Source organism: Camelus dromedarius, chromosome 11 (genome assembly GCF_036321535.1).
Source record: "Camelus dromedarius isolate mCamDro1 chromosome 11, mCamDro1.pat, whole genome shotgun sequence".
NCBI lineage: Eukaryota > Metazoa > Chordata > Mammalia > Artiodactyla > Camelidae > Camelus > Camelus dromedarius.
The window spans coordinates 4,965,640-4,985,281 of NC_087446.1; the positions used below are offsets into that span (position 1 = coordinate 4,965,640).

At 52.1% G+C, this 19,642-nt stretch overlaps 1 protein-coding gene across 2 annotated transcripts in view; it reads left to right on the forward strand.

The window, feature by feature from the left end:
* Window positions 1-19,642, forward strand: part of EFCAB6 (EF-hand calcium binding domain 6) — a 180,553-nt gene that overhangs the window by 159,589 nt on the left and 1,322 nt on the right. For both annotated transcript variants that reach the window (XM_010983456.3, XM_064491386.1), the window contains 5 exons: window positions 5,768-5,995; window positions 11,295-11,525; window positions 12,829-12,982; window positions 15,014-15,198; window positions 17,878-18,027. In XM_010983456.3, the coding sequence (XP_010981758.3) occupies window positions 5,768-5,995; window positions 11,295-11,525; window positions 12,829-12,982; window positions 15,014-15,198; window positions 17,878-18,027 (948 nt within the window). The remainder of the gene's footprint in view (window positions 1-5,767; window positions 5,996-11,294; window positions 11,526-12,828; window positions 12,983-15,013; window positions 15,199-17,877; window positions 18,028-19,642) is intronic.

Consider the following 19,642-nt stretch of genomic DNA (forward strand, 5'->3'; position numbering starts at 1 on the left):
GGTCCCCCAGAGTGGGACCAGCATGGTTCTCCCGACCTTCATGCCGCTCGTCGGGTAAGCGCCTCTGGCACCCGGGTCTCAGTGATTTGTACCTGTGCCTCCTTCACTCCTGGATCAGGGGTCTCCTCCCATCAGTTGTGTCAGGGACACAGTGCACACGACCCATTCTGGTCTCTGCTCACCTGTGAGACTGGGCCTCCTCTCCCTCCCCACCGGAGACCCGCACCAGCCCCACCCGGGAGAGAGACTATCTCAGGCCAGTTTTTACCTCTGTCTCCCCAGCATCTAGAGAAGAGCCTGGCACATGGCAGATGTTCCAGGGGTGTCTGTGGGTGACTCGATACAGGGATCACAGACATGCCTTGAGTGCTCATCCTCTGTGAGTGCATCTCGTGCGTGTGTGTCACACGCCCCGCAAGGTGCTCACCTGCCGCGCCCCTGGGACCCCGGGGTTCGGTGTGACCTCGGTGTCACTCTGACCTCTGCGCAGGCAGAGAGCGGGGGCAGATTCACATCCAGGGCCGTCCTGCTCAGCAGGGCTCCCAAACCGGCCTCTCCTCCGCATCACTCACAACCAGGCCATCCCTGTCCCCCGACCTCAGAACCCCAACCGTCGGGGGAGGCAGGACTCCCAGCTGGGGAGCCCCAGCCTTCTGCCCGCCTCTGCCCTCACTTACTCCTCATCCAGAGAACAAGTGCTGATGCTAGTGCGTGTGTGTGCGCGTGCGTGAGCATCTGGACCACTTTGTGGCCCTTTCCCACTGAGCACGTCATGAGCATTTACCACGGTATTAAAACATTTCTTGAAGCATTCTAAATAGCTGCATTGTAACCCGTCTTCCAGAACTATCACATTTTATTTAACCATTCTCCTAATTTAGACAATTTAGGCATCTCAAGTTCACCAATTTTTAAATTTTTTGTAAATTTTATGAATTTGGTAAAGTAAATAATGCTGTAACGATCATAATTCCATGAGTTCATCTTGTTTATTTCCTGAAAGAGAGTCTTCAAAAAGGCAGAAACCAAGTCAGAGGGTATGTACTTTCTATGTCCAGACACCTTGTTCCACTTCTTCTAGCAGTGATACTGTCAATTAAAGCATTTGCCAGTTTGTTAGAAGAAAAATGTGGAATCTTACTTTTATTTCTATTTTTTTTTTGCATCGTGACAAGATCAGAGCTGTTTAACAGAAGACCCAGGGTGGCTGCCCTGAGCAAAGCACAAGGACCCGCCTCCTCTTTCTTTTGATTGGCTGTGTGGTTGTCTGTTTATCGTTCTTTCTCTGAATAAATATCAAGGTCCCACTGTGCACTAGGTCTTCTGTGCACTTGGAGATTCAGCAGTAAACAAAGATAGAGCCCTTGCCTTGACATTTCTTTTCCGTTAGAATGAGGAAGACAATTAGGGTCAACATAAGTTGGATCAGAGAGCAGTGTGTGTGACAGAAGGGAAGCAGGGAAAGGGAGAGGGAATTTAGATTGTGGCTCAGGAATGTGATAAAAGCCCTGAGGGGGGTGTGAGAGCAGCAAGCGCAAAGGCCCTGAGGCAGGAATGAGTCTGCTGTGTGTGAGGCACAGCAGGAGGCCTAAGCAGAGTGAGCAAGGAAGAGAGTCACAGAAGTGAGGTCAGAGCATGTCACGGGCAGGCTGGTGGCCATTGTGACACCCTGCCTGTTACTCCAGTTGACATTTGAAGCCATTTGAGAGTTTTGCTTGATCCAATGTGCACTTAAGAGAGGTCAGCCTCAGAGGAAAATGACTATGGCTTTTTGGTTATGGCTCTGTCCCCGCTTACCCCTCCATCCAGAGAACAAGTGTTAATACTTGTGTGCACGTAGACACGTGTGTATGTACTTTAAAAAGACTGAAGGTGGAAGCACGGGGGCAGTTGCAGTAATCTGTGCAGGAGATGATGGCGGTTTGGACCAGGAGGTGAGGCCGGAGCGGTCTACTTCCAGGTATGTACATACTGAGGGCAGAGCCACTGTGATTTGTGGGTGGTTGGAGGTGGGTGATAGAGAGAGAAGTCACAGAGGACTCCAGGCGTGAGCTCCTAGAAGGACAGTTTTCATTTGCTGAGACGGTGACCTCCAGAGGACCGTGTTTTGAGGCTAATGACTCAAGAGAGAAGAAAGACTTTTCCTTTATGAAACTCAGATGTTCTGTCTGGCTTAAGAGACCACTCCCACCCAAGGTTATATTTGAGTCAGGCCGCCATACTGTCCTCTGCTTCTTTTATGATATTGCAACAAACAGGCTTTGTGATGTAACAGCTCAGTCACAGAAGAGGCTCACGTCTCACTGGTTAACAGTCTGAGAAGGTGTCCACCAACTTATTTATATATTCTGGACCTAGTGATTCTGATTCTACCATCTGATTGTATCAAGTGTATGGCGTAACGTCTGGTGGGTCAAAACCATAATCGCTAGCCTTTCCCAAAAATCTCATGGCAGTTCTCACATATTTATTTTTCTGTATCAATTTTAATATCTATGTCTAATGATTCCTTTGAGATTTTTATTCGAATTTTATTTACTTATAATTTGAGAAAGACTTATCTTTTGAAATGGAGTCTTCACATCCAGGAACAGACTGTGTATGTCTTTTTTAGTCCATTCTTGCTTTGATAACCTTCAATAGAATATGTGTAAATTTCTTTGTGTAGGTCTTGTATTTTGGGAATGTAATTTATCCCAAGTTATTTAATAGTTTTGCCAGCAATGTGAATGTAGATTTTTTTTCATCTACAATTTCTAACTAGTATTTGCTGTAAAAAAATTAAAAGTTACGCTTTTTTGTATTTTTTTACTTGAATCCAGCCACTTTCCTAGTTGTCCTGAGATTTTCTAGTTGCATAATCATATCCACAGATAATGATAAATCTTGTTTTTCAACACTTATACTGTTTATTTCATCTTCTTGTCTTATTTCAAAAGCTGGTGCCTCTAAAAATGTGACTTGTGGAAGTGACAGTGAGGGTGCCTGTCTTGTTCCTGACTTGAATGGAAATACCTCAGTATCTCGCCCATGTGATCTGTTTGTAGACAGTGTCTGATTAATACTCTCATCTCGAGGATGTTCACTTTATTTCTGTATAGATTATATGTTCTGTTCTGTTCTACACCATTTTATCAGAAATGGCTGCTGACTTTCGTTAACTGCCTTTTTTCCGTCTGTTGATATATGACCTTTGCTAATGTAAGGAATTGAAGATTTGCTAATTCTTGATTCTCAGCCTTGGAATAAGCCCTAATTGATCATGTTGTGCCTTTTAAGATATGGTGCTAAATATGCCTAATAGGTTTTTAAAATTTTGGGGGTGTATTTGCATTTGTATCCATAAGCTAGGTTGGCTTATATTTTTCTTTTCAAGTGTTTCCTATATGATATTTTTGTATTAGGGGAATAGACAATGAATTGGAATACTATATATCCCTTTTTGTGTTCTGAATAATTTGACTAATGTAAAAATTATCTAGCTTGATCGATGGTAGGTTTTTTAACAGTTTTAAAGTTTCTTCTGTGGTTATCTGTCTATTCCAGCTTTAACTTTTACCTACCTTAAATTTAGTAATCTGTAGCAATCTATTTTGCTAGAAGACGATTCAATTTCCTCTGAAGTTTTAAGTATGTTAACCTAAGGTTTCCCATCCTGCTTTGTTAGAATTCTTCTGTATCTGCTGTTAGAACAGTAGTGTTTTCCACCTTGTTTTGCGTGTTCACACATTCAGAGAACACACACATCCTCTCGTGTGAGCCTTTGTTCCTCCCGGATAGACGAGGAAACTGCAGGAAGTATGGTTAAGTGGTTTGTGGGGCTCACACAGCCAGTTAGTGGAGGCCAGCCTCAGACCCAGGGGACCCCACCTTGCCATTCTGGACGATACACCTGTGTTCTTTCCAGTTACGTTCACCTGGAGGCGCATCCTCCTCAGGCCCCAAACGTGTGACAAGAGTTAGGACAGATAGACCTCAAGCATGACTCTACATCCAGAAAAGTCTGCTCTCTAAATGCCAACACCCCTTGCAATGTTTAGAGAAATGCCCACGCGCTTAGATACAGGAAGCACATTTTTAGCTGTTAAAAAAGTATGATGCATCTGTAATATCACTTTTTTTTCTAGAATGAACGAAAGAAAGGCATTCGTTCACTCTGCAGATGGATCCAAATGGACCTGTTTAGAAGCTTCTGTTAACCTTTGGGTGGTCGGGGCTGTGGGGGCCGTGGTTTGAGTGTAAGTGTGTGTATTCGTGTGTCTGAGTATGTTCCCAGCAGCATCCTGTGTCTGATACAATTTCCTCAAGTAACATTGTGGTCCGTCCTGAAGGATAGTCACACATAATACACGCATCGCTGTGCAGTTGCTGAAAATGAAACGTGACCAGGTTTTAGTCCTAGCTGGGGGTTAGATGTGATAATCTGGTAAAATGCTGGCACGTTGAAAGAGCTGTTATCATAGCCAGTAGTCACGAAGGGCTTTGATGCAGAGAAACCCAGAGCAGCTCAGAACAGGCCCTGGTGCGGGGGCAGCGTCCATGCCTCGGTACCCCTGGATTCTCACGGAACCCAGTCTCCCCTCCCATGCCCGCCTCGTACTCCAGAGCCAACCTGTTGATGCAGTGACCACAGGTCTAGCTTCCGGGGCCTTTTCCTAATTGCAGCAGGCAGATGCACGTCAGGGCTGCGCCCCAGCCCTGCCCACTGCCCTCGCAAGAGGCTCGGGACTCAGCCGCCCCCAGCCCTGGCTCCACCCTCCAAGCCCCGGTCTCCTCAGTGCCCAGGACAGACACAGAGCTAGATCCTTGTCGTTTTCAGGGCCGCTGATGATCACTAGGTAACACCCCTCGCCTGCTCTTCCTGCTGTCTCTCTGTCCACCACAGGGGTCATCAGGGGATGCTGACTGTGGGCTGCAGGCCCCCCAGCCCCTCCTAGCTGACCTGGCCACGAGCCCTCTTGCCAGCACGTAAGCCTAAACATGTGGTAAGAAGACACTTCTGCTACCCCTGTTTCCCCATGGCCTGCTCCTCCTCCTGCCTCCAGAAGGCTGTCCCTGAGCCCAGGCTGCGTCTGTCCCTCCGCGGGGCTCCCAAGCACCATGGACAGCGTCACTGGGCTCTGGAAGCACTTCCCGACACCCAGCTGTCCCTGCCCTCAGAGGGGTGCAGACAGCTGGCTGGTTCCAGCGTCCCCACAGCTTCCAGCCCCAGGGATCTGTGCTCACCAGGATTAAATCCCTGTGGGTCTCGAAGTTTCAGACTTAAGGGACTCAGCCAACAGTGGTGCTGCCACATAATGTGGTGGCAGCCATCAAAAACTGCCTTTCAAAGTCTAACTGCTGTGAGTGTAAAGCAACTAAACTGAGGTCCGGAAATGCAAGCAGTTAGGTACACATCCCTGTTGATTCCCTCACCGCTCGGAGCAGACACGAACCAGAAGACAGGCTGAATGGGCTGAACGAGTGACTGGATGAGGGTGAAGGGTGCACCCTCCCCAGGGCCTGGCCGGGCACGGTGCCCTGCTCCGTGGGACTGACTCACTCTGCTCCTCTTACCTGGCCAGTCTGCCCTGGCTGCCACTTCCCCCAAATCTGCACCTGCCATCGGATCCTGTTTAGACCTGCCTCTGGGTCGCAGCATCTCCTTGCTTGTCTTCCTCACTGAGCCGGGCCTCCTGGGGACCTGCCGTGCGAGGGTGATGTGCCCAGAGCCAAGATGGGTTCGTGATTTATTAAATGGATCAATTTTCCATTCTCTTTTGCCCAGACGGCTACTGAGTGGGCTGAGAAGATGCCCAAAGGCCCGCCACCCAGATCTCCCAAGGAAATAGCAAACCAAGAGATCCTGGCTCGGCTCCGCAAAGCAGTGGCCTCCCACTACCACACCATCGCCCAGGAGTTTGAGAACTTTGACACCACGAAGACGGACACCGCCTCCAGGGATGAGTTCCGGGCCATCTGCACTCGCCACGTCCAAGTTCTGACGGATGAACAGGTGAGAAATGCACTCGGCTTAGCACCCTAAGCAGCATCGTGTGAGGGCCGGGCCGCCCTTCCGCAGACTGTAGAGTTTAAGGCTGTTCTCTATTTTTTAAATACTTGAAGGTTTTGAGGGTGTGGGGGGTTGTTTAAATTTTTACCAAAGACTCACAGGAACCTTCCTTCTGTTTGTGTGACGGGTATGAACTGCACCATCCCGCTGGTGCATAGGATGTTACTTGCTGAACAGGACTGGGGCGCAAGGGGGCACGTGGAGACTGAGTTGCTCTGCCCCTCCCTCCGCCCCCTCCCTCCTCCTGGCCTCTGCCTGGTTCCGGTGCTGGCGTTTTCTGATGCTCTGGGGCTCTTGCCCACCCCCACCCCCAGTGGGTCTCTCCATGATCCACAGGCTGGACACAGGCCGCTCTCTCTGAGGTCCTCCTGCCCGTCACAGAACCCCCACAAGAGGCTGTCTGCAGCTCCTCCCCAGGACTGAGCTGGGGTCTTTGTAGCTCAAAGCTCTGGCAGCCTGCGGCCCTGGCCTCTGTGGCCCTTATGGCTTTCTTAGGCCAAGAGCACCTCCCAGCAAGACTGTGTCCCAAGGGCCTGCCTTGCTTACTGCCCCCAGTGGGTAATCACACTGCATATCAGCACGGGGGAGGGGTGCCCCAGATTGCTTGCTCCTCAGTGCGCCCTGAACACCCAAACAGAGCCCGGCACAGAGCAGGTGCTCAGCCGTCCGGGTGAGTGGCGGTGTCCCGGGGTAGCGTCCACATTCCCCGCCCCCACCCCCGCAGCCCGGGGCCGAGCAGCCGGATAACACAGAGCGCCAGGGATCCAATCACTGAAGCAGGTTCCCCTCCTCCCCAGAAAATGCGTTGCTACCCGTCCTCTCCTGTTCTCAGACAATTGATGCCCCGTTCATTCCCAGAAAACAGTCACAGGAGAAAGGAAATCCAAACACCCACACAAGCAACTGCGCTTCCCTTCCTGCTCCCGGTTCTGCCCGGGCCCAGCCCGGGAGCTCCCGAGGGCTCCCCGTGTGGGAAAGTCACTTCCCCCAGAGGTGGGCCATTCCAGCCTCGAGTCTCACTTTCTCAGAGTTTTAGGGTAAGGACTGAAAGTATTCACAGGGAGGGGTGATCAACACGCCCTGCTCTGAACTCACTGCCTTAAAGGATGAGCTTGTTAAAGATAATAATATGAACATCAGGTTTAACTTTCCTAAAATACCATCTTGTTAGGCCTTATGATCATTTTTGCTGAGCAAAATAGTGCTGTTTCCAAACAGCGCTGTCCCGGGGAGCGTCCAAGCCAAGCGAGCTAGTTGCAAACACTCCTCTCTATTACTACAAACGGATGGAAGCCTTTAAAATTAATACAATTGCATTTATTATTCTATGGAGCCAACTAATACAGGTTTTGCTAATAAAGGTTTTACTAATAAAGATTTTTCATTCCATCTAAATGAGTAAAATTTTACTCCAATTTATAGATAGCACATTAATGACACACTGGCGTATCTGGCATTCATATCAGGGAATTTGATTTTAATTATCCACTAAGAAAGCGTCAGCATCTCCAGCACATACAGCACCGCCCCCAGCCCCCTGCAACAAAGTCAAGCACTTACTTTTAAACGCTGCTTTCCAAAAATGTGCGGACACATCTCAAATACAGTCTGCATCATCCAGAGCGTCCAAGCCTGGCGTAAGTACCACGGGTTAAGTCGGTGATGATTAACAGAGATTGTGCTGTATTTGGGGAGGACGCTTCCAGACCCTGACTGGTGAACAGGAGGCAAGAGCCCCGGAACCCATCTGTCTTCTCCCTGAGTGAGTACCTTGGCCTGCGGCCTTCTAGATGGAGGCAGCGTCTGGCACAGTAAATCAGAAGAAATTTGCACTCTTCACATGTGTAGACCCCTCATGCCATTATTCAGAAGAGTTCACCAGAGATGCTGGGACAGTTCCGACTATTTGAACAGCATTCGAGTACAAATTCCATGACTTGGCTTAATTGCATTGCAAAAATTTATCCTAAAAAATCAATCATCTTGAATCTGACCGGCTTTCTCGACTTACAGAGATCCGTAAGCAGGTGAGCTACCACATCTTTTGAAACTTTTTTGGCACAATTAACCCTCCAGCAAAAGAGCGACTTTCAGAGCAGATGCAGTTGGATTCTGACAGGTCTCCATGGCTCTGCCTAAAGCCTGTGAGAAAAGACCAAGGATCTGGGTCCACTTGGATCTTGCTTAAGCATTAAGATGGAGACCCACAGAGAAAGCCTGTCCTGGGGGGCCATTCAGATCAGTCCATAGTGACTACATGAAGATTTTGAATATGCAGCTGTATTAGGGAAAGGATCTGCCAAACATTTCTGAACATTTTAAATGTGGTATTTCTAAAACAGACACCTCTAGGAAGTGAGAAGAATACAGGTAGACTTGGGTTTCAGCCTGGCTTCTGCACTCATCCAGCTGTGTGACCTTGGAGAATTACTCAACCTCTCTGAGTGTCAGTGTTCTTCCCTATGAAACGGGGGTGCACAGTACTCCCCAGGCTCATTCAGGTGCCCTCTCTTCTGGCTAGGCTGCAGTTCTTCCTTCCCCATCTTTGCCCACTGCAGCCTGTCCCTGCCCTTGGCCCCTTGTACCTGGCCATGCCAACTCCATCTTCCAAGCCAAATTAAGCCTTTTCTAACTACAGCCTTTCTTGGTGGCGCTGGCCTTGTCCTGCTCTGCCCTCCCCACTCCACGTCGAGCTCTCCATCATCTAGCAGAGCCCTTGGGACACTCCTGCATGTTCTTGGACACAGAGCTGTCTGTCTTGGTTGCACAGTGAGTGCCCACAGGCAGCAGGCACCCACTCATTCACTTACTGGGGGCCCTCTGTGCACAGAGTGGTGATGTTAGGTCCTGGGAACCTTGTACCTCATTTCTGTGATTCCACGTCCCTCCTGCAGCATGCTGGGAGAGCAGAGCTGGGGGCTGACCTGGACCAAGGGGTCAGGGAGGTTTCCCTGAAGACACGATGTTGGGATGTGGGGGTTGCCCCTGAAAGGAGACGAGAGAGAGCGGTGCAGGCAGAGGGAACATCCTTGAAGCAGGAGCCGTGGGCTTGCCCTGTTAGTCGGAGCTGCTGCCAGCCAGCCAGTGGGCATAAGAGACACCCTGCCCATGGGGTCTGTGTTCTTTTAGGGGCAGACAGACAGTAAACAAAACGACATGTGTATGCCGGGTGGTAATAAATGCTATCGAGGCCAAAAGGAGCAGGATAGAGGGCAGCGCTGGGGAACTGGGAGGGTGCGTCATGAGTAGGGCGGTTGGGGGGGTCCCCGAAAAGGGGACATCTGATTAAAGACCTGGGTCAGGTGGGCCACTGGGAGCACAGGAGTTTGGCTCATGGGTGTGTTTCAGAGTTGGAAGCCACAGGATTTGCTAATGCTGTGGGTGTGGAGAACAAGGCGGCTGAAGGCCGCGGGCTGAGGGGGAGCTGCCGGGGGGCCGGGGGAAGAGCAGGTGTCGGGGCCCCTCTGATCTCTTTGCCCTGTCACACCTCCTGCCCACTCACCCGTCTGGTCCCCTCTCCTTTTTGCTAAAGTACATCTTTGCTTTCTCTTTCAGGGGGGAGTAAGCCTGAGCTCTTCCCTATGTTACGCTCATTCTTAAAAGCTAGTTCGGCTGGGCATAGAATCCTAGGTCCAAGTTTTCTCCGCCTGGCTCTTTAAAGAGAGTTCGCAGTTGCCTCCCGGCATCTCTTGGTGAGACATCTGCTAATTATCTCATCCGCACGTCCACGCTGCAGCTTTTCACTGCATCCTTGCGCGTTCACGCCCATCCTTGGTATCCATCCTTAGTAACATGACCTTCCTCCTACTTGCCCCCAAGTCTTGCTAACATAGGAGAGCAGGAGCGCCCACAGAGCAGCCTGCCTTCCTCTCAAGCCGTGTCTCTCTCCTCTTCCTGGAAGCCTTCAGGACGGCTGTGACGTGCTCGCTCCATGGCTTAGCACCGCCTGTCCCTCTGCATTTCTGAAGGGTCTTCCCATGGTCTGACTGGTCTTATCATGTGAGTCTTTGGGGCTCTTCAGCAGTGAACAAACATGTATTGAGCACCTGCTGTGTGCCAGCATCTTTGCAGACAGTTGGCATTTAAAGGTGAATCTTGGGGGAAACTTCGGGAAGCTTCCCAGCCAGGCAAGGTGCCACCTGCAGAGGTGGGTTCATCAGGATGTGGGAAGGCTCTGGAGCACTTTCCTGGAGGAGACTGGTGGGTGCTTTCTGCCCTTGGTGACCGCGAGGTCTCTCTGAGCCTGTGTGTTCAGTTTCTTCAGGACCCTCACTTCCACTCCACCAAATAGTTTTCCCTCCTTGATCAAAATTAAGGCAGTATGAACCTACATATGTGATAAATGACACTGAACTATACACACACATTTGAAGTTGTCACGTTAAATCATAACCTTTGAGGGAAACTGGGTGGGGGTACCAGGCGCAGGGCAGGAGCACCCCTCCCCTGGCCCCTGGTGGCGGGAGGCTGGGGATGGGGGGCTGCGCCCCTCCGCACGTGCTGGAGGCTGGGACTCCACTGGGCCTCAGGGGCTATTCAGAAAACCAGACTGGAAGTAAACTGTCACTCTTCTTCGCTCCCTGAAAGCCTTCAAGTTACCCAGTGGCTCACATAGGCTGTGTCGACTCATTCTTTGACATCCATGCTACGTGTGGCTCTGACACAGACTGTGACATCAGGTGGCACCAACACAGAGCTGTCAGCCTCTCCCCAGTTTCCCAAGCACCTCCCTTTTCATCTTGTGAGAAGACACTGTTTGCCCTGAGGGTGAAATAAATTGTGGATGCAAACACGGTGGCTGAGGGCTGCCGTTTGCAGGACCCAGGGCTGCCTGGAAGGAGACGGAGGGAGGCTGGCTGGGCTCCCCTGGGGCCAAGGTAGGCTGGGGTTTGATTAGTGTGTTCTCATGAAACATTCTCCTATACTGCAGCTCAGTCTCTGTGACTAATCACAAGATTTAATAGCCCTCAGCTGCTCGCTAAGGGACCAATTCAACTAAAACCTGTCCTGCCACCGCCAAGGGTGATCCTCCCGCCTTTGCTTCCCCAGTCTTCCCAGGGCTCCCACCACACCGCGGCAGGAGGATGGCTTTTCTTTTTCAAGGATTTTTTGGTTCAGCGGGGCCCCGGGTCCTCGCCAACGAGTGCGCATTCTACGCCAGCTTCCGCCCCACTTGCGCTGGTGCTGGGAGAGTCGGTGGGTTTTAGCTGACCCCGGGGAGGTGACTTCCGCCTCTTTGCAGTTTGACAGGCTCTGGGCTGAGCTGCCCGTCAACGCCAAGGGGCGGCTGAGATACCTGGACTTCCTGAGCGGCTTCAGCTCCGAGAAAGCGGTCACGCCGCCGGCCACTGGCGACTCGGCCAGGGCACAGAGAGGCAGCAGCGTTCCCGAAGTCTCGGAAGGAAGCAGGTCCGCTGGGTCATCACCCGCTCGCGACCTGAAATCGGGGTCGAAACCGCGGAGCCACCCCTGCGTGAGTCCCCGCTAGTGTTCCCACAGGGTGCAGGTGGCCGAGAAGGTGGCACAGGGTGAGCCTGGGGTGGGAGGCACGGAGAGGAGCCGCTCGTGGGCTCCCTCAGTCACCTTCCTGGGAGGGGAGGCAGGTGTGGGCGTGGGGGCTGGAAGAGAAGGAAAAGGAGGATTCGGGAGAGGACCTGGGGTCGGGGCGCGTCAGCCACACCCAGGGCTTCATCCTGCAGGAGAGCAGGTGCCCCGGGGTGGACAGCCCTGCCATCCCTCAGGGTAAGTGTCGTTACACCTGCTTCACGATTGCAGACACTGAGGCTCTAAGAGGCATCCTCACAGGCTCAGGGTTCCTTGTCAGACACAGGGAGACCCAATTTCAAACCCAGGCCTGCCTAGCTGTGCGGCCCTGGTCCTGAGCCAAACCCGGGCCTGGGATGGGGAGATGGGCTCCACTTCATCTGCAAGCAGCATGATGGAGTCTCCAGGGGAGGGTGGTTGAGAGGATGCCAGCCAGGCACATGAGTAACCACCTCTGAGCTCTGTGCACTCAGACAGTAGCTGTTACTCGTTCATTCCGTCAACATGTGCTTATTGCACACCTACTATGTGCTGGGTCTTTTCTAGAGCTGAGCATGAACACAGGTCCCTGCCCTTGTGGCGTTTACCATCTTGTGGGAGGCGATGGGCAAGAAACAGGAAACACAAAAGTAAAGTGTTCAGCAAGTTGAAGGTGGCGAGCAGAGCAGAGTGCAGGGGAGTCGGGGGCACCCCACAGACGCCCACACCCCAGGCCCTGGGGCCTGTACTGTGCCACCGGCCGTACGGGCGAGGCAGAATCAAGGTTGCAGATGTGACTGCAGTTGCTGAACAGCTGACTTTAAGCCAGGATTATCCTGGAGGGTCTGGGAGACCCAAGGTATTCACAGGGGTCTGTAAATGGGGATTTGGAGGCAGAAGGGTCATTTTGGAGAGATGCAATTTGAGGAAGAGCCCCCCCCACCCCGACGTAGCTGGCTCTGAAGGTGGAGGACAGGCCCACGAACCAAAGAATGTGGGGTCCTCTGGGAGCTAGAAAGCGCAAGGCTATATATTTATTTCCATAGCGCTTTTGGTTATGATGATGTGGCTGGCACACATATAGCCAACTGACGGAAATAAAAATTAAATGGTAAAATTACCCTTTTTGTTGTGTTTTTCATTTTATTTCTGAAACAAGGCTGCCCAGGAACTTGTGCACCTCAAAACCCAAGTCGGAGCTGTAAGTTTTGATGATTTCTTCCGTGTTACAAGATGGTCTTCTCTCTTGCTAGACCCTGGCGAGTGCAACCCCGCCCCTGCAGAACTGTGAGCCCATCGAGACCAAGCTCCGGAAGAAGGTCCAAGGGTGCTGGCGTGAGCTCCTGAGGGAGTGCAAGGAGAGGGACGCCAACCGGCAGGGCGACATCACCGCCACCGAGTTCCTGGGTGCGTCTGGTCCGTTCCCTGGGTCATACGGTGTCCCCTCCCAGCTCCACCCATCCCTCGCTGTGGAGGCAGGGGAGCGGTAGGACAGGGAACTGGTGGGGAGTGTCTGGGCATCTCAGTAAACCCCAGTATCGGGGGACAAGTTCTGCCAATGCCTCAGTCCCCACTGAGCAGGACCACGCCTGCTTGATGGAGTGAGAAAGTGTGACTTTCAATGCTGGAAGCACAGGCTGGGTCATGATCTTGGGCGAATGTAAATGGTGACAGACTGAGAGCTGAGGGAGGCGGGACGGGGAGGGGGCGGGGACGGCTGGGGGCACAGCTCTGCCTTGTCAATTGGTTTCTTCGCCACGTATCACTCTGGTAAACTTCAAATAAAACCAGTTGGATTTCCACGCCCTGTAATTGTTGCACGCTGTTTATGCAACATTCTCCATCACAGGAAAGTAAATCTGACCGGGTCACTCCTCCGCCTAGAAGCCACCTCCGCCCCCCTCTTCTTTACTATATGAATCCCTTTTAAAGGAAAACGTTTATCCTGAGAACCTCCACTATCAATGTAAATGACTTTTATGATAACCGTGGCTTAAAAATGCACACACAAAACAAGGTGTAAACTCTTGAAGTAAACAGCTGCTACCAAAAAAAGAAAAACCACTAATAAATGAAATATAAAAATTGGAAACCTCATAATTAAATGTTGTGACATTGACTTAACGTGATGTGTTTCGCTGAAACCAAATCGCCAGTGTCAGTTTTAATGCACGTAAAAACAAATGCTTGTTTTTTAGTTAATTCTCTTGATGTTGAGCATGAGGAACCCTAACTTGTGGTGTCATTATTATCATCCCTGCTGTTTTTAACTATGAACTCCTGCAAGCCAGCCATCCCCTGCTGTGGCAGTGCCTCCAGGCGTCAATACTGTGAAAAAAAAATACTGATCAACTTTCAGACGTCATTCTGTGTTTTCTACGCATGTTGGATGATGACCTTCTGCAAGTTGGGACATCCAAGCCTTCACTAGACAATTCTTTGGGATCCCCCGCCCACGTCCTGGGGGCACAAGTCTAGCCGAGCCTCCTGGGCTGTGCTGGTCTGAAGGTGCCATCTGTATAAAGTCCACTTTCCCTGGTTTTCCTCATCAGCCTCACCAGTTAACATCACACAGTGTCCCACTCCTGGACACCTTGTTGCTTTCATGTTGTCACATGGAAGTCTCAGTTCATCCATCTTAAACTAGACTCCTGTCCTATCTAAGCCTCTTTCAGTTCTGAGTTGTCACTTTGGCTTTGATAAAAGCCCGAGCATGAGGACTAGTGCAAAGCGGGGGGAGTGTTGACGGTCTGACGTTGGCACGTGCTGACCTCTGGACAGCCAGAAGGACTCAGCCATGTGGCATCCATGTGACCCTAGTCGGAAGGCCAGACGCCAGCCCTGAAATGCATGACGTTCTCTTCAGGGCTGCCCATGTGTTCCAGAATAGGTTTTACATATTGTAGATCAACGTTAGAATGAAAACCCCAAATGCATAAATTCATGTAGCCTGGCAGACTCTTGAGAGCACCCCTGAAGCCCAGATGGAAAATGCTTTCTCAGAGGGCAGAGTCTGAACTCCTGACCCATAGTCGGGGCCCTGCCAGGTCCACACCCAGCTCCTAGAACCCTCCTCCCCCTCACGCCCACTCTGCCCTGGTTCCCGTCCCGTGGGACTCTGCTCTCTGCCTGCTTGTGGTCACAGCCCCACAGGCACTGCGTCAGTACCACTGTGACCACAGCAACCGTGACCGTGCAAAGCGGGCCCAGCAAGATGTGGGGTCCCCTCCCGCCTTGCTGCACTCACTCGGTCACCTGCCCGTCCGTCTCCCTATCTGTCCCGCCACCAACCCTGAGCCTGTGAAGCCAGGTCCCAGCCAGGGCTGAACGCAGAGATGGCATCTCAGCGAGTGCTGAGCGAGGGAGCAAATGAATGAGCGCAGATCAGACGAAGGCGTGAACGGTCGCCACCAACTGACCTGACGCCTTTGCCTTTAGCGCTGGTGGAGAAGTTCAGCCTGGGCCTGAACAGGGATGAGTGCCAGCAGCTCATCCTCAAATACGACTTAAAGAACAACGGCAGGTTTGCTTATTGTGACTTCATTCAGAGCTGCGTCCTCCTGTTGAGAGCAAAGGAAACATCGCTGATGCAGAGGATGAAAATCCAGAACGCGCACAAAATGGTATGTGACCCATCCGGAGAAGACAACGCGGGGCTGGGCGCAGCGGGGCGCTTTCGTTTTTCTCGATTCCTCATAAATCTGGATCAGCTCCCTTTGTATGAACGGGGGCCCCATGAGGGTCCAGACACCGCAGACTGGGAACCAGCAGCCTGGAGCCCAGGTTCTCAAACTCACTGGGTGGCAGATGCCCGTGGGCACATCCATGTGGAAGGCCGAGGCTCACTGGCCACCGGAGCAGGTATCGGTCAGTTAACTGGAGAGGCAGGCGGGGGTCGGGGGTGTCGCAGCAAAGAGAAACATTTGTAACTTGAACGTAACCGCATATTCCCTCATCATTCCGGTCGGCAGGGCCAACCTTTCTCCGGGCGTGGGTGCTCGGACCCATTATCTTGTGTAAATTACACCCACGATACATCATCTCTTTTTGTTTCTTTGAAGAGGAAAGAGACCCTAAAGATGCTTAAATAGCAACTGGACAGCTTGTGCGTCCAGACTTTTACCTTTTTTCTCAATCGTTTGTAATTTCATGATTCTCAGACACACCCAGTTCTACCACAGCGTTCAGACTCTGCTTTCTCGAGTCTTTTCCAAAATATGAGGTTAAAGAAGGCTTTTCCACACTTGTACTCCATCACGTGTAATGTTAAACCACACTGAATTTAATGACAAGGACGACCGGCATAGTCGATTTGGGCATAGCGATTCCACCACCTGGGCTCCGCCGCGGACCAGCGGGTGGGGCCCCGGGCCCTCCACACCCCGCAGCAGAGACGGTGGGCTAGCCCAGCAAGCAGCGGATTCTGCGCAGCTAAATCTGTAATTGTGTGCCAAATCGGGCCCATCTTGATGTAATTTCTAGTTTAGACAAGAGCTGGCATCAAAGGCTCGGGCCAAGTTAGGAAAGAAAAACACTAAGACAATTCTTTCCCCAGCTCAGTTTCTCTCTGAGTGGCCGTACGCTTCCCTCAGGAGATCACCGGGGACGCAGGGATGTGGCTGGAGAACCGTGGAGAATGCACAGCCCGCACAGCCCCTGCAGGCTCTGGGCCTCCTCTGCCTCTCCAGACCTCAGTTTCCCCTTCTGCAAATGAGCTGCTGGCTCCTAAGAGCCTGTGAGGGGTGGCCTGTGGGGAAGAGTGCCCCGCACCCCCTTTCAAGCCCTCCCATGCTTCCAGATACACTGCCCACCCTCCCCAAGGCATCGAAAGGCTGGCTGGTGGGCTGCTTGGGGAGAGCCCGAATGAGACTGGGCGTCCGTGAAGTGAGAGGCGCCCCAGGACGGCCCCACCGGGAGTCTGGGCCTCTGGGCAGACACCCCAGCTCGCCTCCATGTGCCCCTGCTCGCCCCAGCTCTGGTCTTTGGCCCAAACCCATCAACAGCCACCACCCTGTGGCTCAGGCTTCCATCCCCCATCCCCACCCTGGGTGTGATTGACAGGTGGTGAGACTTCTCCCGCGGGAGAATTCCTAGGAGAGAGAGGGGCCAGCAGCTTTCCCTGCCCTGGCCTGGTCCCGGTGCCAGTCCCGTCCCCTCTGCAGGTGGCCCATGCTCCCCTGTCTCCCTGCAAAGAAGCTAAAAGGGTCATTTCCATTCCTAGTGCTTTGGGAGCTTTCTCTGCCACCTTCAATAGCAGAGACACCCCTCTGGGGAAGTGAGCTGATGGTTTCCCTTTTTTTGGCACCGCTAGAGGCAGAGGACTTCTGGATGGGTTGGCGTACTGGGCTAGGGTGGGAAAATTCTTTCTCTAGCCAGGCTTGGGTGTGAGAAGAACAAGTGGGCCTAGAACCCCTTGTCCTCCGTATGTGCAGACCAGCTGATTAGATAAATTGGCAGCTAACTAAGCTATGTGGTATCTGGTGATCTTCTATCATAGGTGCTAAATGATGTAAAAACTGAAAGCAATTTAACTTTGTGCTAATTTGTTTTCTGTAGTGCCACGTTAAAATTAAACTTTCCCAAAACGTGTTACACATTATTGCCTACAGTTCACCTCTGTGATATTCAGACATGTGTTGGGGCTAAATCATGCTAAAATATCTTGTTTTCAATCTAATAGCACCTAAATGAAATAATCACAGTGTAGTGTACTGTCTAATTACTAGATATAATTACAACCTTGTGATTTTTTTTAAAACTCTGTTCATTCTAAGAACCTACTAGAAGACCCAACCTGAATCTCTTTTTTCCCCTCAGATTGTTTTGAAATTGGCTAGTTATCTGCCTGGCCCTCCCCTCAAGTACCTGGGGAGGAGCTCCTGGGAGGTGGCCTGGCAGGTATTGGTGTCAGACAGAGCTCTGATGGGTCCTATCCTGAGACTTTGCCACCCTGAGCCTCCATTTCCCAATCCAGGAAATGGGCATGTAGAGAGCTACCTTCCTCCAGGCTAGGGGAGGAGCTGAGGGAGGTGTGAAGAGGACGCTGCTGTTTGTGGGGACCTGAATGCGCAGCAGGGATGCTGGTCTGCCCACCCACTCCTGCCCCCCCATTGTCACTAAGAGCAGACTCCTTTCTGGAGCAGCCAGTGGAGCGCACAGTGGGGAACGAGCGGGGGTTGGGGGCAGATACGGGAAAGAGTTTGCAGACCCCTCTCCACACCCCTTGAGGTCACAGCCTGTCACCCCATCCTTCCCCCCCATCCAAAATCTCCCTTCTGACCTCCTCTTGGGTCTTTTCCCAGAAAGAAGCTGGTGCTGAGACTTCTTCCTTTTACTCTGCTCTGCTGCGCATTCAGCCCAAAATTGTGCACTGCTGGAGGCCGATGAGGCGCACGTTCAAAGCCTACGATGAGGAAGGGACGGGGCTTTTAAGCGTGGCTGATTTCAGGAAGGTGAGCACAGCCCTTGTGCGGCTCTTGCTTCGGACAGGAAGCAGTTGCCAAATGTCACTGGCCAGAAAACTTCAAAAAAGGATCCTGCAATCCCCAGCCGGAGGCCCAGGTGTGGGCAACTATCCCAGACCTCACTCCCTGGGGACGCCCAGGTTATCCAGGGCTGACCCCACTGGTCCCTCAGCTGCAGACCCCAGGCTCTCCTCCCTGAAGCTTTCAAGAACCCTGCAGGGACAGTCCCCCGTGCCAGCACCTGAGCCCAGCCACCCCCTGGGCACCCGGACAGCTGCTGTTGCCCCTCAGAGCCCCGGCTGCGCCCCTCTCAAGGCCACACCTCCCCCTGGTCTCTCCACGGGGAAGGGGAAGCAGCGCCTGCATCTGCCTCAAAGCATCTCAGAGCAGAATGACAGCATCGGGGAAGTGGGATGGAGGCTGAAGCAGGGTCCCAGGTGTGGCCACTCAGGGACCCCAGACCTCAGGGCGGCTCACCTTCCCACAGTGCAGTTTGACTAAACAGCTCTCCCTACAGAGTCGGAACCCTGGTGCCTTAAATGCCGCAGGAGAAAGTGCAGCATTCCTGGGGGAAGCGGGGTCTGCAGGGAGCCTCCACCCCACCCCGCCCAGCAGCTGTAACCGCGCCCCCACCCCAGCCGCCCCTCTGGAGCAGAATCCTTACCTCATGTGGTCCTGCGGAAACTTTGGAGTGCTTCTCCCAGAGGAAAGAAGGGGGCCACCCTCCAGGGCGACTTAAAACTCCCACGCTGAGAACAATGTTGAACTACTTGAATTCACAGTTTCTTGCCCCAACTCCCTGCTTCTCTCTCCATCCCCACCCAGGCCACTGAGGCTGAAAAAATAATTAATGTCTAGAACATTAGATTAAAAATCAAATATTACAGCCAGGAAAAAACAGTCAAGACGTTAAAGAGAGAAAGGGTTATGACCTCAAAACACACTTACAAAAAATGTTTTATTCCTTAGGTTTATCTGTGCTTCAACTAAAAAAAAAATTTTTTAAGTGAAAAAACCTTTTCTTAAATAATAATCTAGGAAGGTGAAGCGCGCTTAGTGGGCCTGGCGGGGTTGCAGGTACAAGGGCCCCAGGCAGCGCGGGCGCTGGGGAGCCAGGGGCCAAGGGCCCCCACCCACGCCGCACACAGCCGGCAGGGCTGGGCCTGTGGCTGCAGCAAATACTGCTCCGCCATCTGCCCTCAGTGCTCCGCAGAGGCTTCCAATTCGCATCATTTGTCTTTACTTTGGGGTCAAGTGAAATTCTCAGCCAGTGATGCTCCTTCAGCATCCAGGCAGGGAAGGGGAGGAAGTGAGTGAGCTTCTGTTCACCTCCTCCCCAGGCAGCTTCAGGGAATTCGGGGTGGGCGGCAGCGGGAGCGGGTAGAGGAAATGGAGACGTTGCTCTCAGCCCACCGGCCCCAGAGCCAGGCCAGCTGACCTCAGCCCTTTGGGCTCAGGCCAGTCCTACTGCTGGCCCTCTCTGGGAAACAAATTGTAACAAAATATTGGTAGGCAATGTACGACCTAATCTTTAAATGTATTTAATAGGATATCTGTCTATTCAGGTGTGTCTCAGTTGCATATAACAGAGGGGAAAATAACT